Here is a 22669-nt window from a genome sequence, read left to right on the forward strand (position 1 = left end):
TAGCTTGGCCTCTCTGATCATTACTGTCAGCTAATAATAAAGCTGAAGACAGGCTTGCTAAAATCCCCAAAACTGCAAGCCTACAAAAGCATCTTCTCGGAAGAGCAGCAATTTACCTCTCCTGTTCCACTATCTTCCTATCTCTACTATTTCTCATACAAAACTGCTGAAGAGCCTCATTTACCTATGCATTTCCCACACCATTACAGTCACTCCACTGGAAAAAAAACTACATCCATCACACCATACCTTGAAACTAACAATTCTGTGGCAAGACAGGCACATTTCACTGATGATGAAGTAGTGCTCTATTATAAATAAGTCAGTATAATTACCAATAAACAACAAAACGTATTTACATAAATGTAACCTATATTCAGCTGTATGTAAACAAACCACTTGTGCAGAGTTTCGTAATCAAACAACTTACAATGTACACTCTGTTGTAGAAATATGAATTAAATAATGTAGGGATACACCCTATTTAAATTGGTGGGAAGAAAAAAGAACAATTAAATAGTATTCTCTACATTTACTGTCCAAAAACATAAACAAAAATATGATTACAACCCAATTCTGTGAGCTTTTTCTATTTTTTGGAATAGTACATAAATAGTGGACTTAAAACACGCAATAATACACATATTTAGTAAGTAATCAATAGTAACCTAACTCTCATTACAATCTAAATAGGATTTACCTTTATGATCGCACAAAACTTACTCATCTCTTCTGGCGTAGGGCACAGTAAAATAAATTAAGAAATAAGAAGTTAGCAGGCATAGGTGAGGTTCCAGTTTATTGTCCTGAAGGAATGCATAAACAACATACAAACCCAACTGACACACATAATAAATGAGTCTGTAGTGCAGTTCTTTTTCTAGAGCACTTAAAGCACACTGAGTTGTGTACTTACTAAAGATAGGTAATGCAGAGAGCATAGAAAACCACAGGCCAGTTTCACTAATGTCAGCATTCTCAGAAATAATTGAATCAATCATGGAAGTTATGCTATTGAGTTACATGAAGAACAAGTTTCTTGAGAAAACATAGTTTGTTTGCCAAAGTGGGAGAAGTATGTACAATATTAGCCATTACAGAGTTCACAAAAGTGTTACTTGAAACTCTTCACAAGGATAATTGTGTACAATCACTATCTTAGACTTGTGCAAGGCTTTTGACCATAAAATACTAAACAAGCTGGAAGCACTTAGTGTAAGAGGAAGAGCAAACGTGGTTCCAGTCTTACCTGAAAAATGGAGTGCAAAAGATATAGATATTTCACATGTCTGTTGATGTTAAATTTCAGTAAAACAATTGTCAGACAAGAAACATATAAACATATGTGTGCCTCAGGGTAGTGTATTAGGTTGAACTCTGTTCTTAATGTATATCAATGAGTTTTCAAACAGTATAAGACTTGGAGAAAGCGTTCTCTTTGCTGATGACTCTGGTACCCCGGCCTGGCAACTTTGAAAGCCCACCAAAAAGCATGGAGCTTGAGCTTAGCTGAACGGCAGCACTATTAAAGCTATGAGCACTGGTATCACCGTCCGCAGTGCTTGCCTCAATGTGCCGCAAGGCCACATTCTATCTCACTGGCCAATTAATGCTCATAGTGGCACTACGAAGTGGGCCTTATGCGTACTTGCCTTCACTGTTGTATTTGCCTCACACTCGTATTGCTGGTTGTGACGGACCTTTATTCTTGTTATTTCGCCTCGCTATGTCTTGGTTACTCTGTTTGGATTAATCATTGGAATTTGTTTTTTGCATGCTATCTCTTAATTGTCTGTTCTTCATTGTTGTCTTCTGTCTAAACTCGGTGATTGGCTGGTGACATCTCCAGGCTGGTTGGGCAGCCTCCGCAGGTTTTTTTTTTTGAGTCTTTCTTTAGTTTTGCCAGATTCCAGTCACAATAATTCGCGACAAGGTAACAGGTTAGCAGCTTGTCCTGGACACAATGCTCATGCAACAGGAACAGCTGCTTCTGTAACAGCAGTTAAAACAGTAGTTCCAGCAGCTAACTGAGTTGGTCCATCAAGAAATACAGCTTCTGAAGATTCAGGGTACTCACCCAGTACAGGTAGTAGTCACTTCCCAGGTGGAGGGCCACCCTTCTACATGTCCACCCTTCAGTGATGCCAAAGAGGAGTGGGACACTTATTTGCAGTGGCTGAAGCAGTACTTCACTGCCTTTTAGATCTCTGATGATGCTCTCCAATGGCCACTCTTTCTTTCTTGGGCTTTCCTTGAGCTGTTTGTCTCACTGAAAAAGTTGGTCCACCTATCAAATACGTGCACTCACATTTGAGGAGATATGCACATTGCTTTAGATTTATTATTTTCAATGATTCGATGTTGCCGCATTATGAATTGAGTTTCATCAATACTGTGTGCAACCTGGTCAGCTGCATCACTCTTGGGTGACTGATTTGAAACAGCTGAATTGCTGTTGTGATTTCACTTGTGTGAACCCAGCAAGCAAAAGCTTGTATGCAGGCTCTTTAATTTGAGATGTAATGATCCAGTTGGTTTGTGATTCAGAAGTGCACCTATTGGCCCTTGAGCTGGACAACTCATTGTGGGATGATATGTTGACAGTTGCAAATTCTTATTCAGATCGCTGGGTACACTGCACCCATTGTGGAAAAGAGGGGCATCCCTGTGATGTCTGCTATAATCTGTCAGGACAACTGGACCCAGTTCCCCACCTTTGTCATGGAATGGTGTATGAAGTGCGGCAGTTGTCCCCCAGGGTGAATCTTTCACTTCCTTGTTGTTTATCAACCTTACCGTTGTGAACACACGTCCATTTTCAGATGGGTACAGGAGCTGCCATTTCTTTATTGAACTCCAAATGTATGTTAGTGTAGGCTCCCCAGAATTAGTCTTGCCTTTCTGTGTGTTGCTGTCCTTATAGTGACAGCACAATTCCCCTCTGCAGTCAATAAACATTCATTACTGCTTTCAAAAGGATCACACATCTAACAATGCTGTTTGTTGTCAATAGTCACTTGCCTGGTAATATTTTCAGTCTGGATGCCTTCTCGTTGTTTGGCTTCTCCATGTCATCTGTGACACAGTTCATTTCCAGGAACTTGATGACATTCATGCTTCTTTCACATCTGTATTCAAACCTGGGGTGTGCCACAGATTTCCGGACACACATCTGCTTATTTCCTAACACAGTGTCCTAGTTTTGCTGGGCACAATCCATTCCACTCTCATTACAGACAGCCAATAAGCAGGGACTCGATTGTCTCCATGGGACTGGGCTGATAGAACCTGTGAAAACGAGGCTTGAGTCATGTCCGAGGTAGTGGCAAGGAGCCTGGTGGCTCCCTTGCAAGGAACCTGGTGGCTCCCTTCAGCTATGCAGTGACTTTAAATAGACAATTATTGCCCAGGCACATGTGGAAACTTACCATACACCATACCCAGAAGGCACCCTCACAAAGCATGTCAGAGCAAAATATTTTTCTTAGATAGATCTTGCCGAAGTATGTTTGCAGATACCACTGGAGGAGTTCAAAGCATTGTAATTATCATCATTCGCTTTGAAATATACAGATTCAAGCAGTTGCCTTGTGGTGTCTTCTGCCCTGGCAATCTTTCAGAGATACCTGGAATAGTTAATCATGTTCATATCTGTGTGCACTGACTATCTCACTGACTTAATTGTCACGGGCACTATGTGTCAGAACCATTTGTGAAACCCTTACCCCCTTTTACCACATTACACGAAAGGGGGGGGGGGGGGGGCTGAAGTGTTTATTAGACAAATTCCACTTTTCCAGGGGCAAGTGGAATACCTTGGGCACTTGCTCAACAAAGATGGAGATCTCATCCCTGACCACAATGTCACAGTTATTGACCTTCTTTGCCAACCCCAAGCTTTTTTGGAAAAGGCGAATTATTATTCTAAGTTTCCCCACAAGTAGCCCATATCATGTGTCCTCTCAACCTGTCACAGAAGAAAGGCATTCAGTACAGGTGGATGGCTATGTGTGTGCACTTTTCATGCAGTTGAAGCATGTGCTGCAGTTGGCACCCTGTTTTGTGCCCTTTTCTCCATCGCATCCACTGGTTCTGCCTGCTGATGCTCTTCATATGGCCTTCAAACAATCCTGGCGCATAGGAGCAACGACTCTACTGAGCAACCAATTGTGTCTACATCAAAGACACTGACACTCGCTTCAAATAATACTTACAGATATAAAAGGAATCACTTTTCCATTAAAAAGTCCTATGTTTACCTTTCAGGGCTAAGTTCGCATAAATTACGGAACAAAAACAACTGATAGTGCTGTTCAGGCTGCACTCAAATCTCCCAAGTATGGACAGCAGAGCAGCTACAGTGTTGGGCACTTTTTCTCAGCACCTACAATTTTGTACCCTCAAATACAGGCCCAAAAAAGTGACAAACAAATGTGAACTCCTAACACAGTGTCCTAGTTTTGCTGGGCACAATCCATTCCACTCTCATTACAGACAGCCAATAAGCAGGGACTCGATTGCCTCCATGAGACTGGGCTGATAGAACCTGTGAAAACCAGGGAGCAGACCTAGTATCCGCTAGCATGAAACACACAGCTTGGATGGATTTTCCATTTCAGCTACACAAATCACCCCAGACATGCTCTGTGACCCAATCTTATTGTTAATCTTGCAAACTTGCTCCGTGGGTAGCCTGCATAGTTTCCACATGATGCCAGTGCAGAACTCAGTGTCTGGGCTTGCCTCTACCACCATTTGTTAGTTGTCAATTATATCCTTCTGACAGATGCTATGGCAGATACTCACCATATTGTCATCCTGGCTGCCCTGTAGCCTCAGGTTTTACAAGTCCTCCATCGCAGGCACTGGGGAATGTCCTGGATGAAAGCTTTGGCATGGTGACATGCTTACTGGCCAGGGCTAAACAAGATATGGAAGCCATAGTGTGCAGCTGCTCTGCTGGTGCCAAGCATTAGCCTGCATCACCCCAATCTTTCATTCCCTGGCTCACTTCCATCGCCCCTGGGTCTACATTCATGTGAACACTGCAGACCCCTTCCTAGATTCTGTGTGGCTCATAGCTATGACAGTTATTCTAACTACCCATATGTGGTCAGCGTGGTGTCCGCCGCAGCAGACACCACTATTACTCAGCTCATTCAGACTTTAGATATCGCATTGGACAATTGGCCTCAACTCAAGGTGACAACTTTTGAACGGTTCTGTCCCTTCAACAGCATAAAATCCCTCTGTAGTCTGCCATTTCACCCATCTTCCAATGGTGAAGCTGAGCATACGGTGTGGCTGTTTAAGTAGCAGATGTTGAAAGTTATGTTCCTCCATGAGTGTGGCCTAGCAGAGCTACTCCATTTGAGACAACCACCATCTCTCCTCCATCTCCTGAACTGACAGCCCTGGGAACGTCAGACCTAGCATGCCAGGCTATATTCCACAGGGTCACCAGTGTGAGCACACTTTTAAGGAGCAAAAGACTTGTGGGTGCTGGCTACAGTGTTTACCATTTGTGGGTGGTGCCTTATGACAGTTGACACTCCAAAGGGCTTGGAGTGCCATCATACCAACCAACTCCATCCACACCTCCCAACTGCACCATTGCTGGCCCCACAAGAACACAGATCTAAATTGTGCTCCAGAAAACCAGCAGCTGTTTCTGTGGACACAGCCATTCCAGAATGATGCCAGACATTCCTGATTCGTCACACTAGCCAGTGGGCTTAAGCACTGGAGTACCAAATGTATCTCCACTTGACCTGCCAAACCATTGTCCAGAACACCTTTGTCCCTGCGCACCCATTTCGGGAGGGGGGGATCTGAAATCCTGGCCCAGTGACTTTGAAAGCCCGCCACAAGGCATGGAACTTGATCTTGGCCAATAGACAGCTCTGCCTTTAGTGATATATTCACCTCACACCCATATTACCAACCGTATTGCATTATTGTTCTTGTCATTCCACCTCACTTTATCTTGATTACTCTGCTTGGATTACTTACTGCACTTGTTTGTTGCCTCTGCTGTCTCCAATTGTCTGTTCTTCGTTGTTTTTTTCCATCTGCACTTGGCAGTCCACTGGTGACAACTGCCTCTGTGGGTCTTTCCCCCCCCCCACTACCACCACCACCACCACCACCCACCCGCCCACCCACCCACCCACCCACCCACCCACCCACCCACCCACCCACCCCCACCCCGATCTTTGTCAGATTCTGGTTACAGTTAATGACAGCAACATCACAGTCACTGATAAAACGCCAGAACTCCTATTAGAGGAAGCAAATAGAACCCTCAAGGATGTTTATAGTTGGGCAGTATGTAATAGATTAACACTGAACCTATAAAAACATGCAATCCCACATTAAAAGGAAAAAACAATTGTATTGCTTTAAACAAAAGTGATAAATGTATAGATTGTGTGGTAAAAACAAAGTTTTTAGGGGTGACAATTGATTGTCAATTAACATGAATGATCACATAAGGTACTGGCAAAAAGAATATCATCAGCATGTTGGGAGTCAAAGGCATAAAAACTGGATACAGTATTCAAACTACAGAGCTTTGAGAGTAATTACTACTACTACTACTACTACTACTACTACTACTACTACTATTTTTAGTAGTTATTGTTATAGTACTACTACTACTACTACTACTACTACTACTACTAGTAGTAGTAGTAGTAGTAGTAGTAGTAGTAGTATGGGTAGTAGTAGTAGTAGTTGCTGCTGCTGTTGTTGTTGTTGTTGTTGTTGTTGTTGTGGTGGTGGTGGTGGTGGTGGTAGTAGTAGTAGTAGTAGTAGTAGTCAGGCTCATTGTAAAGAACTATTTAAGAAACTGGGTATCATTAGTTACCAGTTTAGCACATCTAGCAATGTATTGTCCATATCAGGGGAAACATTACTAAATATTTCACTAATAGTTCTGTACATAATTGTGGAACAGAGGCACTTTGGACTTAACATTTACCAAGCAAAAACAAAAATATCCCAACACAGCATTTTCTATCAAGAAATAAAATCAAATAATAAATTACCCAAAGATTTGAAAAAGATTACCAAAATGCACCTATTTAAAAAACAGATAGAACATACTTTATAAGGAATTCATACTACACAATTAAAGATTACTTACAAAACTCAAGAGTAATGGTAGATAATAAAAGTGGATGGCTACAACACCTGTCACACTACAATACATGACGACAGTGTACTACATTTACAAGAAAATCATGTGGCAAGATGTATAGTGCACAAGAGTAATATCTTGTCACTCTCCGGAGCTCAACATCTTACTCATCATGGAGAACTGCTGACTCAGTTTTTCAGATCGACTGAAGCAAGGATATGAAGATATAGGTGGCGGATAGTTGCATGTTCTGTACCTACATCTATGTATATATTCTGCAAACCTCTGTATGGTGCATGGCAAGATGGTACCTTGTACCACTACTAGTCATTTACCATTTAGCACACTGCACTTGAATTTGGGAGGATGATGGTTCAAACCTGTGTCCAGCCAGCCTGATTTAGGTTTCCCTAAATTGCTTCAGGCAAATGCTGGGATGGTTCCTTTGAAAGAGCACAGCCGATTTCCTTTCCTATCCTCCCTTAATCTGACCTTGTGCTCCATCTATAATGACTTTGATGTCAACAGGATCTTAAAACACTAATCTTCTCTCTCCTCGTACTAGTCATTTTCTTTCATCTTCCAATCACAAATAGAATGAGAGAAAAAATGACTGTCTGTATACCTCTGTATGAGTCCTAATTTATCGACTCGTATTTTCACAGTCATTATGTGAAGTTTAAATTAGTGGCAGTAGAATCATTATGCAGTCAACTCAAATTTCAGTTCACTAAATTTTCGCAATAGTGTTTTGCGAAAAGAATGGCATTGCGCCTCCAGGGATTCTCATTTGAGTTTCCAAAGTATCTCTGCAATACTCACATGTTGATCGAAACCACCGGTAACAAATTGGCAGCCCGCCTGAGAATAGTTTTGATGTCTTTCTTCAATCCAACCTGATAGTGATCCCAGACACTTCAGCAGTATTCAAGAACAGGTTGCACTAGTGTTCTGTATGCAGTCTCCTGTCTTAAAATTCTCCCAATAAACTGAAGTTGAATATTCACTTTCCCTGTTACCATCCATATGTGCTTGTTCGATTTTATATTGATTTGCAATACTACACCTAGATATTTAATCAATGCGACTGTGTCAAGCAGCATACTATTGTTTTTTCCCACTCATCTGCATTAACTTACATTTTTCTCTATTTAGAGCAAGCTGCCATTCATTGCACCAACTGGAAATTTTCTCTAAGTCATCTCGTATCCTCCTACAGTTATTCAGTGATGACAGCTTCTTGCACACCACAGCATTATTAGCAAACAGTCACAGATTGCTGCTCACCCTGTGTGTTAGATCATTTATGTGTAAAGGAAAATAAGAACGGTCCTATCACACTTCCTGGGGCACACCTGACAATATCCTTGTCTGATGAAGAATCACTGCTGAAGACTATATACCAGGTTCTATTACTTAAGAAGAAGTCTGTACCACTCACGTAACTGGGAACCTATTCCGTATGCTCTTACCTTCTTTGACAGTCTGTACTGGGGCACCGTGTCATACAATTCCTGGAAATTGAGGAATATGGAACCTGCCTGTTGCCCTTCATCCATGGTTTACAGGATATTGTGCAAGAAAAGGGCTGAGTTCCGTACAAGCAATGCTTCCAGGCCTAGAGTCAATTTTCTGAACAAATGAAAGGAGTGCGAGGGGCATAGTTGCATGTTCATCATCCAGGAGTCATTTGCGAGTGTTCACAATGTGAGTAGTGATAAACTATGTTTTATAAAATAAGTTATCGGGTGCAAATAGGGTATGACCAAAGAACATTATACAGTAGGGACCAACTGAATGAGACAGTGCAGTTGTTAAGACAATGACCTAAAATTCGAGAGGATGGATGGCTCGCCATCTTGATTTAGTTTTTCTGTAGTTTCCATAAATTGTTTCACGCCAATACCAGCATGGTTCCTTCAGCGTGCCCATGACCAACCATCTGTTCTATATATATTTATATAATCTATGTGTACATATATTTTGAGTTATGTATTTTCATTGTATTGTGGTGATAAATCCTGTGTTGTTGTTAGATGATGCCTGGATGAAGAAATAAATAGGTACAAAGTAAATAATACCACACCATTTGAATGCAGTCACAGAATGAAGTAACAAAACCGTTAAATTAGAACACTTTTTTGTTATGTTACTGCGTTTATGTTTCATTTGGAGATCCCTCGTACTACAGTTTCTGGCCTTTTCATCATACGTACAAATTATTAATAGCTTCTGAAGATCAGCATTAACCTTAATGAATTAGCACTTTTATAATTGCTACATATCTTTGCTTCGCTGTGTTGGTGTTTTTTGATTTCTTCCATGTCTCTAAACATTCTTCTTTGTATAGGAATCAGTAGAGAACTATATATGAGTCATTGAAAGACATTATTTACAAACATAGGATAATATTGTGTTCCTTTTTCCTACCAAGTCATTAGCTCCATATAATTTAATTTGCAGTTAAAATGTTTGTTTTAATAAAAAATGAAAACTTCTATTGTGAATCATTTACACATCTCTATGAAGAGGTATTTTTGTATAAATATTATAAAACAGTAAAAAGCATTAAATCATCCAGTGTGCTGTTTATTATGTATGGGTACTTGATTTAATAATTTCAAGAGTGTTAGACTTTCAGATATAAATTATTACTATTTTTTTCAGGCTTTAGCAAATACTGTACAGCAAGATGTGACAGCACCACATTATAAATATCACGATGATCCATATTTTATACCAATGTCTAATGTTGGGAAAAGAACATTTGCATTGGCTAAGGAATCTGGTCGCAAAGCAGCAAAATGGGTTAGGGCTCAACATCCAGAATTCTTTCAGCATCGAGTGGCTGATCCACCAATAAAGGTATCAACAATGTTTTAAGTAAATCATTGTTTCTCTGCAAGTGACACAACATGTGGTGGTTATAGTGTGATTAAAATTATGTGATAGTTGACATCTGTCACTTGCTGCTATAGTGTGTTGCCGCTGTTATAACATCAAGTTTAACAAAAATATTTCAGAACGACACAACACATATAAGTCACAGAGTAAGTTGACAAGCAAGACATGTGTACACGTTAGCATTCGAATGAGCACTGAGTCCCAGTCTAGCGGCCGCTGCTCGGCTGGCCGCTTAGGTGGCGCAGCTGCTGCATGGCTGGCAGACAGCGCCGCACGTAGAGGACGCACGTAATTGCGCGGCGGCGCTTTGAATGATCGGCGAGTCACAACACTTTTCCCCCCTTTGAAATTTTTGCACTGGTCTTGATGGAGGTGTCCTGGAGATGGCTAACGTCCATAGGCGTTGTTTGACTCGCCGTAAAGTCTCGAGGAGGAGGCTTCCCGTACGGACAGAAGTGTCCCCGATGATAACGGGTCGAGATGACAGGAGACGTAGGGGTCGAATCTGCTGGGGCCCCCTGCACCAATCTGCCCGTTGCGGCAAGTCCAGTTGATATGACAGGAGACATGGGCGATGTGTCGGAGTCTGTTGGAGGAGGAAGCAAGTAGATTTGCTCTGACAGAGGATGGTCATCTAGTTCCTGCATGGGCACATCTCCTGGTGGCGTCCTTTCTTGTGTTGGCATCACGATGACGGTGAGAGGGCTGCGTTGTGAGTATTGAGAGAAGCCAAGATCCCGAGCGTCAGGTAGGGCCAAAAGTGGTGTAGCAGCATTCGGAACAGGCGTTGCCGCCACACGAGGCCGAAGCTGGTCCGAATGACGCACTGCAACACCCGTGTCCGTCTGGATTTCATACAGGCATCTGCCACGGTGTCTTAAGATGCGTCCCGGGCTCCATTTTGGCCGCCTGCCATATCCCTGTACCCAGACGAGGTCATCGGCGGTGAACCGGCCAAGGGAAGGCACCCGCGGCCGTGAGGTGGGAGGCCGCAGAAGATGAAGTAGCGTGCGGGGCTGTTGGCCATGTAAGAGCTCAGCCGGGCTGTGGTCGCCCATGGAGGTGAAACGGTAAGACGCCAGAAACTGGAGAAGCGCATCATCAGCAGCATAAGAAGTCAGAAGTTTCCGCATCTGAGCCTTAAATGTGCGGACCAGTCGTTCAGCCTCACCGTTTGATTGTGGATGGAACGGCTGGGCCGTGACATGCATAACGCCGTAACGAGCACAAAAATCCGCAAATTCGGAAGAGGCACATTGCGGACCATTATCAGTAACAAGAGTAGAGGGGAGGCCTTGCAAAGAAAAAATGCGGGCGAGAGCACTTGTGGTTGCCGCGGTGGTAGGCGACGTGCAACGGACAATGAAAGGAAAGTTAGAGTAGGCGTCAATTACGAGGAGCCAATAAGTACCTAAAAAGGGTCCCGCAAAGTCTGCATGGATGTGCTCCCAGGGCTTCTCAGGCGAAGGCCACGGTGACAAAGATGACTTCGGGCCAGCGGCCTGTGACGCACAAGGGCCGCAGGCAGCGACCATGTGTGCTATTTCAGAGTCGATGCCAGGCCAGTACACATGACGGCGCGCCAGTGCCCTTGGTGAAGGAGGTGCAAGACCGAAGCACGCAAAGACGCAGGTACCACAACACGCGGCGAAGCATTGTCAGTGGAGAGGAGGATAACACCATCCCTAGTCGTGAGGCGGTAGCGCAAAGCGTAGTAGTTCCGCAACGGATCAGAAGTCTTAGCGGACGGGCGATCTGGCCAACCCTTCTGAATACAGCGTAAAACCCGGGAGAGGGTAGGGTCAGAACCTGTAGCAGCCGCCAGCCTGTTCCCAGTTACGGGGAACCTGTCCACAACCCGCTGCTCGGCAACATCCAGGTGGCAACACAAAAGTTCGTCCCTATCGAATGCCTGATCAGGACCCATGGGAAGGCGAGACAGAGCATCAGCATTTGCATGTTGAGCCGTTGGCCGGAAATGGATCTCATAATTGAAACGAGACAAGTAAAGAGCCCAATGCTGGAGGCGGTGTGCAGCCTTGTCGGGAAGTGACGTTGATGGATGAAACAAGGAAACAAGTGGTTTGTGATCCGTAACAACATGAAATTTTGAGCCATAGAGAAAAACACCAAGCTTATGAAGAGCATAAATGATGGCTGAAGCTTCTTTTTCAATTTGAGAATACTTTTGTTGGGCATCCGTGAGCGTTTTGCAGGCATAAGCAATGGGTTGTTCCAAACCGTCAGAAAAACGGTGCGCAAGGACTGCACCGACCCCGTATTGACAGGCGTCTGTGGCAAGAACAAGATGTTGGCCAGGTCGATAAGTAGCCAGGCACGGGGCCTGTTTCAGCATAGTCTTCAGTTTCTGGAAAGCCGCATCGCATGACGTGGACCAGTGAAAAGGCACATTTTTATGCAACAGGCGATGCAACGGCTGAGTCACTGAAGCCGCAGACGGTAAAAACTTGTGATAGTATGCTATTTTCCCCAAGAAGGCCTGCAGTTCCTTAACAGATGTAGGGAAAGGAAGGGCATCGATCGCAGCGACAGTTTGCTGGAGCGGACGAATACGATCCCGATAGAGTTGAAACCCCAAGTACGTGATAGATGCCTGAAAAAATTGTGATTTCTGAAGATTACACTTAAGACCGGCAGTCTGTAAGACATGAAAAAGTGTGCGGAGATTTTGAAGATGTTCTTCAGTGGAGGAGCCAGTGACAACAATGTTGTCCATGTGATTGATACACCCAGGGACAGGGAGCAATAATTGTTCCAAGAATCGCTGAAAGAGAGCAGGGGCACTAGCAACCCCGAATGGCAAGCGTTGGAATTGATATAGGCCGAAAGGCGTGTTAAGGACCAGAAACTGCCGGGAAGCAGTGTCGAGAGGAAGTTGATGATAAGCTTCTGACAGGTCAATTTTAGAAAAATACTGTCCTCCAGCAAGTTTAGTGAACAGTTCTTCAGGTCGGGGCATCGGGTAAGTGTCGATGAGGCATTGAGCATTTGCAGTGGCTTTGAAATCGCCACAGAGACGAATATCACCATTTGGCTTAGCAACGACAACGGCAGGAGAGGACAACTCACTGGAAGTGACAGGAAGCAAGACCCCTGAAGTAGTGAGACAATCCAACTCCCATTTTACCCGATCACGAAGGGCCACAGGAATGGGCCGAGCCCGAAAAACTTAGGCCGAACAGTGGGTTTGAGTGTGATATGAGCTTCAAAGTCGCTTGCACGGCCTAACCCAGGAGAAAAAAGGGACAAAAATGTTGTCAACAAGGAATCCAGTTGAGCATAAGGAATAGCATCAGAGACAATATTGACAGAGTCATCTATGGAGAACCCAAAAATGCGAGAGGCATCGAAACCAAAAAGATTTTCTGCGTTGCTCTGGTCGACCACAAATATGGGAACAGTGCGAACGATGGGTTTGTAATATACCTCAGCATTAAACTGTCCCAAGAGAGAAATCTTCTGTTTATTGTACGTCCGTAATTGCCGAGTGACAGGTGACAGGAGTGGAGAACCCAACTGAAGATACGTCTGAGAATTAATTATAGTGGCAGCAGAACCGGTATCCACTTGCATGCGAACATCTCGACCAAGGATTTGGACAGTGAGGAATAACTTCCCTGAAAGGGAAGAAGTGCAATTGACAGACAACACAGAATCAGAATCAGCGTCATGTTCATGAACATCATGTATGCGGTCGGATTTGCAAACGGAAGACACATGACCTTTCTTTTTGCAAGTGTGACACACAGCACAACGTTGGGGACAATCCTCGCGTGAATGTTTCGTAACACAGCGGACATGAAGGAAGTTACCGGGGGTTTTGCTGCAGTTTCTTAGCGGGTTGTTTACAGCTAGGCCGAGGCTGCGCGTGGGAGCGCACTGCGGCCACGTCGGCCGGCGGGGACGCGCCGCACGCGTCATCAACAGTGCACAGAGGTTGTATTTCCCCGACATCACCCCACGCCTCTATTTGCGCCCCAGCGGCGCGAGAAATTTCAAAAGACTGCGCAATGGAGAGAACTTCATCTAGAGTCGGATTCGCCAACTGAAGGGCACATTGCCGAACTTCTTTGTCGGGCGCCGGCCGGATAATAGCATCCCGTACCATGGAATCGGCATAGGATTCTTTGTGAATGTCAGTAACAAATTGACATTTTCAACTGAGGCCTTGAAGTTCAGCAGCCCAAGCGCGATAGGATTGATGTGGCTGTTTTTGACAACGATAAAAGGCAACACGAGAGGCTACCACATGCGTTTGCTTTCGAAAATAGACAGACAGAAGTGAGCACATTCCAGCAAAGGACAAAGATGCAGGATCTTTCAAAGGAGCCAATTGCGACAACAACCGATACATTTGAGGTGAAATCCAGGAAAGGAACAGAGACTTACATGGTTGTTCGTCCGTGACATGAAATGCCAAGAAGTGCTGTCGAAGACGTTTTTCATAATCAGACCAGTCTTCCGCCGTCTCGTCGGGTCAGGAGGAAAAGGAGGTACAGCCAACGACGAGAAACGCCCCGCATTTGATGCCGCGACGAAATCGTGAATTGCCGCTGTTAGAAGCGTTTGCTGTTCAAGGAGATTTTGCATTAGTTGCTCGACAGTAGCCATGGAACCCTGTGGGTCAACGGTGAAAAGGAAAAATTTCATCCTCGTCGCCAATTGTTATAACACAAGTTTAACAAATATATTTCAGAACGACACAACACATATAAGTCACAGAGGAAGTTGACAAGCAAGACATGTGTACACGTTAGCATTCGAATGAGCACTGAGTCCCAGTCTAGCGGCCGCTGCTCGGCTGGCCGCTTTGGTGGCGCAGCTGCTGCATGGCTGGCAGACAGCGCCGCATATAGAGGACGCGCGTAATTGCGCGGCGGCGCTTTGAATGATCGGCGAGTCACAACAGCCGCATTGGCTGCCAGCTACTGCTCAATTATAGTTGACACACCAACTTGGCGGGTGACTTCACAAATGCTTAATGTGTAATGCGGAGCAACATTGGAGGCGACCCCCCCATGAGATATGACAGAAATGCGAGATGCTCTGTCGACAGCTGATTTTAAGTGCCGTATGACTGAACTGTGGCAGGCAACTTGTTTTTTGTAGCCCTTAATTGTAACCCACCTCCTGATTTAACCACAACCTCGTGATATGCAACGTATCTGAGGAAACGGCAGTCAACAATCTGTAGCAGAGCTAAAAATCACAATTGCTTTGTTCACAATGATTGAACTTAATCTCTACAAGCAAATTCAAAACAGAAAAATTTCAGTTTTGTTGCTAAAAAGCAAACTGTAATTTCTCGCTTTCATTCATTGGTTACCTGAAACTATCCTCACAATACCTACACAAACTACCTCTTTACCAACTGATGAGCAGTCTTGGCTGGTACTTGTGGATTATAGACGATACTGGCAGGTTCCAAATAAAAAAGGATGCTAGGGAAAAAAATAGGGGAAAATAAAGAAGCTAATATGCCAATGAAAATGGCACATCAAAGTATTAGGGGAAAAAAATTACATTTGAGTCAGTTCATATGAATAAAAATAGTAATGAAAGTTTTTCATTAGATTTAAAAATAAAAAAATCACTGTGTTCCACAAGTTTCGAACCTACAATCTTCAACAAGACCAGTTAATGTGCTAATCACTACCCCATAACACTACGATATGTAATGCTGTTACTTTTATTAATCAGATATTCCAGTGTCAATAATGAATTACAACCTTCATAAATTTGGCTTCACGTAATGTCATGTGAAACGTTTCCAATGTAAATCAATCTCTGTGATTGTAATAACTGTACATGTTACACTGAATCATGTCTAGTGCGGAAGGCTCCAGTAGCGTCTGGTTAGTGCTGTGTATGAAACGCGTGTATATCATTAGCATCTTTTTGTGTGTGTGTGTGTGTGTGTGTGTGTGTGTGTGTGTGTGTGTGTGTGTGTGTGTGTGGTGAAAGTTTGGCAATGGTGAACAGTTCGGGCATGACGTTGAGTGCTCTGGTTTGAGCAAACCTGCTCCAGCCCTTGAAGTGTCAACTATCAAGTAATTTTAATCAGGGTGTAGTAATGTACCCAAATCAGTGCTCGTACAATTTTATAATCGTAGATGTTCCTCAGGTCAGCTTACGAAAGAGATGTAAAGGAAAATGACTAATAACATTAATAGTTACTATTAGGTTGCGTATTTGAATGTCAATGGTTACAGGCTGATGTCACTCCCATAACCCCGATGAATACAGTTTGTATGCACTATTAAGTAATTTACAGCATATAATTATTAAGATGCAGCCTTGCAATAAGTTTAATGGCTTGGGCTCAAATCCCTTATTTCATATTTTTACCCTCTAAAAAATCTGCAAGCATTACATTGCTGATGCTTTTGTATTGAAAACACATTGTTTTTAATTCAGTTGTGGAACTTACTTTCATTTTATGTGATGTAAATTTTGAGATGATATATCTGAATTGCAGTGTTGTTGTCTGTGGAAAGATATTTCCTCTTGATTATGTGAAGAAAAAAATATTTAAATTGTGTATCCTCATGTTTAATTTTCTCACCTATTGTTTCAGGATTATTTTCCACTGGAAGTGTATACAGAGGAGAGTAATGTGGACACAGATACCTTAAAGACACTTATTGAAGACTGTCGTGTCTCGGATGCGATAACAGTTTATCAACTTCTTGAGAATGCAGGGAAAGGTGAGGCAGCAGAGCATAAGATGTGTCATAGATAGGGAAATAATATTTTACCCAGTTTTATGGTCCAGCTACAAGGATAATATTGTTTTGTGCATATTTTAAGGAAGAAATGGATTTAGTTTTGAATTTATGTGATATTGGTAAGTAAAGAGATTGTTTCTCTGTGTACGTGACTGTGCTCTTTGACATATGATGAGAGAAAGTTTAAAAATGTTGTAGAGCAGTGCATTGTTATGCCATAGAAGTAAATGTTTCAAAAGTCACAATATCCACTTTTCTGGATTGTGTTATGTGTAGTTTTGTTTAGCTGTATGCAAGTTCCATGTGGTAACTTGCTCTGATATAGGACAAATCAGTTGGTTTCAAAATATTATACATATTTGGATAAAAATTTGATCACATAATTGACTTCTGTGTTCTCCTTAATCTACTTTTAAATTCTCTCCAAAAATTCATTAGATAAGGGGGAGTTATAAAGCAAAAAAACTTTTTGTTTTCATCATTGTCTGTTGGTGTGTGTAATTCACAAGGCACATGGTCAAATATTTTTGCGAGTGCATACTTTTCTCCTTCTGTTCTTTAATTGTAGTCAATTATTAATCCAGTCTGTAGTAGCTTCTTTACTTCGGTAATGGATATCTTAATTCAGTGAACATCCTTAAAGGTTCTTCTTCTCATTCATCTCCCAAAGATAAAACTGACCAGCCATTATTGTCTTCTTGTTATTTTATAGTTTGCTACAGTGAATGTTCCTTCTAATACAATAAACATAATGTGTTGCTTTAGTATAACTAATTGTTCAGCTTGCATGATTCTTGATTATATACATCTGACAGTGTCTTTACATCATATTTCTGTGTGATAAGTACTTTGTGCCTGAGAGTGGAACTACCTTACAATTTTATTCCATTTGACTTTAATGAATAAACATATGCAAAATACTGTTTGGTAATTGAAGCCAGCAGTCACTCTCAGAGGAAATGTTGCTGAACTTATGCTTTAAGTACCCCTGTAATACATGATTTCCAATTGAAGCTCTTATCAGTGTGTACAACCGGGTATTCTGAACATTCCATTTTGCATATTTCCTTTACACTTTGCTTTGTTGTTATTGGTGATGTTATATCCTGTGCTGCACAGAAATGAATGAATTATTTTTTCGAGGTTAAGTGATCAACCATTTTCAGAAAAACGACCTATAATTTTTGTGAAAATTTTATTTATTATTTCATCTGTTTGGGTGTCTCTTCTGGGGTTAATTGTGATGCTTACACCACCTGCAAAAAGAATTATTTACCAATAGTCACAGGAGTGAATACCTTAACAAACCCTGTTGAAAATTAGCAGTGTACTATCCCCCACTAGATGATCCATTATGGGAACAGCTTGGGCTATCTAACATGAGCCTGTGCTTTTTATTACTTAAAAACAATGTGAATGAGTCTTTCATAGTAGCCTACTGTCAAAGCCACAAATTTTAAATTTCTGCAAAATGATTTGCAATGTGAATGATCATAGATGGGGGAAAAGCTGGGTAGAAGAAAATGTTACAGTGAAATGGCAGTTGAAATGTTCAAGGTTGTTTAGGAATCTACATTGTGACTCAAGAAGTGTTAGGTATCAAAAATACATGTTTAAACCTGGAGGTATGCATAAAACATCATCCAGAATTGTGCTAAACACATTCTCTGAAAATTATTTTGAGCAGTTAGCTCATGAGTCCATGTGAATAGTAAACGTTTTTGAAAACACACATGATCTATTAGCAATAAATAATCCTGAGCTAATAACAAGCATCAAAACAGATACAGGCATTAGTGAACACAGGGTTGTCATTGCAAGATTAAGTATTGTAACCCCCAAATCCTCCAAAAATACCTATTCAAAAAAGCAGATAAAAATTCTCTTGAAGCCTTCCTGAGAGACAATCTCCACTCCTTCCAAATTAACAATGTAAGTGTAGCCCAGATGTATACTGAATTAAAAGAAATAGTATCGGCAGCAATTGAGAGATTTATACGAAATAAATTAATGAACGATGGTGCTGATCCCCCTTGGTACACAAAATGGGTCAGAACGCTGTTGCAGAAACAATGGAAAAAGCATGCCAAATTCAAATGAATGCAAAATTTCCAAGATTTACAATCTTTTACGGAAGCCCAAAATTTAGTGCAAACATTAATGTGAGATGCTTATAATAGTTTCAACAATGAACTTTATCTCGAAACCTGGCAGAAAATCCAAAGAGATTCCGATCGTATTTAAAGTATGGTAGCGGCAAGACAGTCAATGCCTTCTCTGTGTGATAGCAATGGAAATACTATGGATGACAGTGCTGTGAAATCAGAGCCACTAAACACAGCCTTTCAAAATTCCTTCACTGAAGAAGATGAAGTAAATATTTCCAGAACTCGAACCAAGAGCAGCTGCCAACCTGAGTAACTTAGAAGTAGATATCCTCGGAGTTTTGAAGCATCTTAAATCACCTAATAAAAGCAAGTCTTCTGGTCCAGACTGTATACTAATTAGTTTCCTTTCAGAGTATGCTGATGCAGTAGCTCCGTACTTAACACCCACTGCTGCCCACTTGACGAAAGATCCTTACCCAAAGACTGGAAAGTTGTACAGGTCACACCAATACTCAAGAAAGGCAGTAGGAGTAACCCACTAAATTACAGGCCCATATTATTAACATTGATATGAAGCAGGATTTTGGAACATATATTGTATTTGAACATTATGAATTATCTTGAAGCAAATGGTCTATTGACACACTGTCAACACAAATTTAGAAAACATCTTTCTTGTGGAACACATCTAGCTCTTTAATCACACGAAGTGTTGAGTGCTATTGACAAGGAATTTCAAATTGATTCCGTATTTCTGGGTTTCCAGAAAGCTTTTTGACTCAGTACCACACAAGTGCCTTGTAGTCAGATTGCGTGCTTATGGAATATCATCTTAGTTATGTGACTATATTTGTGATTTCCTGTCACAGATGTCAGAGTTTGTGGTAATTGATGGAAAGTTATAGTGTGAAACAAGTTATTTCTGGTGTTTTCCAAGGTAGTGTTATAGGCTCTCTGCTGTTCCTTATCTATATAAATGATTTAGGAGACAATCGGAGCAGCCATTGTTGTTTGCTGGTAATGCTGTCGTTCATCGTATAGTAAAGTCATCAGAAGGTCAAAACAAATTGCAAAACAGATTTAGAAAAAATATCTGTATGGTGTGAAAATTAGCAATTGACCCAAAATAATGAAAAGTGTGAGGTCATTCACATGAGTGCTAAAAGGAATATGCTAAACTTCAGTTACATGATAAATCAGTCTAATTTAAAGGTCGTAAATTCAACGAAATGCCTAGTAATTACAATTACGAATAATTGAAAGTGGAAAGAACACACCGAAAATGTTGTGGGGAAGACAAACCAAAGACTGCATTTTATTGGCAGAATACTTAGAAAATATAATTGATCTACTAAAGAGACTGCCTTCCCTACGCTTGTCCGTCCTCTTTTGGAGTACTGCTCCACGATCTGGGATCCTTACCAGATGGGATTAATGTATTACATTGAGAAAGTTCAAAGAAGAGCAGCACATTTTGTATTATCGCAAAATAGGGGAGAGAGTGTCATGGACATGATACAGGATTTGGGATGGACACCATTAAAACAAATGTGTTTTTCGTTGTGGTGGAATCTTCTCGCAAAATTTCAGTGACCAACTTTCTCCTCCGAATGCGAAAATATTTTATTAGTGCCAACCTACATACAGAGAAACAATCATAATGATAAAATAAGGGAAATCAGAGCTTATACATAAGGGTATAGATGTTCATTTTTTCTGTGCACTGTTCTAGAGTAGAATAATAGAGAATTATTGTAAAGGTGATATGATGAATCCTGTGCCATGCACTTAAGTGTGATGCGCAGGGTACCCATGTAGATGTACTCTAAATATATTGCTTCTAAATATAAACTGCTCAAAAAATAATTTCACACCACATTCATGATATGCATAGTTTTATTTTTTGTTCAGAAACCTATTTCTCAATACTATTTTGATCACAGAAAATCACGACACACAGCAAACTGTCTAATGGAGGTAGAAGTAAACATCCATTCTGTGTGCAATTCGATAAGACATACTTAGTCTCCAAGTTTGAGGATGATTACGCAGCTTGAGCACACTGTTCAATCCCCAAACCTGCTTTGAAGGGCCATTTCAAGTGTAGATTGTGCACACAGTGGCAGTTTATGACAGGAAGGATTACCAGCAGCTATAGTGAAAGGCAGAACACTGAAGTCCGATCTTGTCGCAGTATAGTACCAGCTAACGGCTTGTTGGGATCTGAGAAAAATGCAACAAGTGCCACACTGCTGCTTTCGAGAGGCAACCCGGAGTTCTGTATCAATCCAGACAGTATGTCATCTCCACATGATCAGTGTGGTCTCTAAGCACACATTACAAACAGCAGGGAAAAAACTGTTGAGCAAAAAAAGTGGAACCTGTATCAATGACATTGGATTCCTTTCACCAATGAGTGGAGGATTTGTCTGATGCCCGATAATTGTCTTTTAAGAATGTGCAGAGGCCAGGTGCCAGTACATGTCTCAAGTATACACGGAGATGAGTCAGTGTTTTGGGCTAGCATCATATACAGATGTAGGACACTTCTTATCACTGTTGAGAGTATTTTAAGAGCTGTGTGGTATTGCCCTACAGTCAAAGTTTCATTGATGGGTTCATCTCTCAAGACAATAATGCGCGAGGACACTGTGGCCACCACATGAACACTTTCCTCCAGGAGGTAGAAATCAACTGAATGGATTAGCCTACACCAGAGGTTCCCAAACTTTTGTTTGTCACGCCCCCCTTCTGCCGAAAAGAAAACTTCCGTGCCCCCCCCCCCCCCAAAAAAAAATATATATAGAGATTTTTATTAATTATCAAGAAACTGTTGAAAAATTTGTGATAGTGACGTCATGTAACATGGTGGGCTTTTAATGTATCGAGTCGCAGTTATTACGTCATCAGTCTAGTCTTGTGATTATAAGCCACTCCGAAAGTAAAGAAGGTCCTTGGTAAACAAGGAAAAATATTTGCGACCTTTGCAGATTAGTGGATGCGGGCTATTATTTTAAGTTGAGTGCAGCTTATTACTTTCACTCATTATCAAAAATAGTCACTCAGTCATGCTGTTAACGAACATCACTGATTTGTACGCCTATAGCGCTCCCCATTGTCAGTGCGCATAGGTTGGCATTTATGTTAACGACGACAGTTACCGAACGGCGACAAAGGCCCAGTTCCCAGAACCAGACAAAAAATAAAAAATTAGTTTTACGCAATAATCGTACAGACTACGCAGAACTTTAAAAAATATGAATAAAACAACTTCCTTACCTTGATTACATTCCCTTGCTGCACACCATTTCTTCACCCGTATACGATTTTAGGACTACTCTTCGCTTGCCATATCTAGGATAAACTTTCGCTGTGTCTTCATCCAGAAGAAATACTATTATTATTTGAAATAACATACCACACGTAACATCAGAATCCATAAGGATCACACGCAGTATTTATATTTAAATCAGATTCACTATGTTTATTTTATATTGTTTCTTTGTAATAGTTTTTTATAATTTTACAGTATTACCTACATGTAAGGATAGTTACGAGGAAAATAACAAGTTCTCTTATAATGTGACGTATTTATTATAAAAATATTATTTCCACACACATATGGCCAGAAACAAACAAATAAATCAATGTGAAGGATGAGCTCGCATATCACACGGGGATCCGCGGGTTGACAGGGTAATAAAACGGCATTTTTGCGGTTACGCGGTATAAGTGATTATTACTCTGATGAACATAGCCTACTACGG

The 22669-nt window shown here is 41.5% G+C and overlaps 1 protein-coding gene across 1 annotated transcript in view; it reads left to right on the forward strand.

Moving 5' to 3' along the window:
• LOC126193523 (protein PTCD3 homolog, mitochondrial) overlaps positions 1–22669 on the forward strand; it is a 40821-nt gene that overhangs the window by 6371 nt on the left and 11781 nt on the right. Inside the window, exons 3-4 of the mRNA XM_049932694.1 lie at positions 9809–10006; positions 16644–16773. Of these exons, the coding sequence (XP_049788651.1) occupies positions 9809–10006; positions 16644–16773 (328 nt within the window). The remainder of the gene's footprint in view (positions 1–9808; positions 10007–16643; positions 16774–22669) is intronic.

Source organism: Schistocerca nitens, chromosome 1 (genome assembly GCF_023898315.1).
Source record: "Schistocerca nitens isolate TAMUIC-IGC-003100 chromosome 1, iqSchNite1.1, whole genome shotgun sequence".
In the NCBI taxonomy this organism is placed as follows: Eukaryota; Metazoa; Arthropoda; class Insecta; order Orthoptera; family Acrididae; genus Schistocerca; species Schistocerca nitens.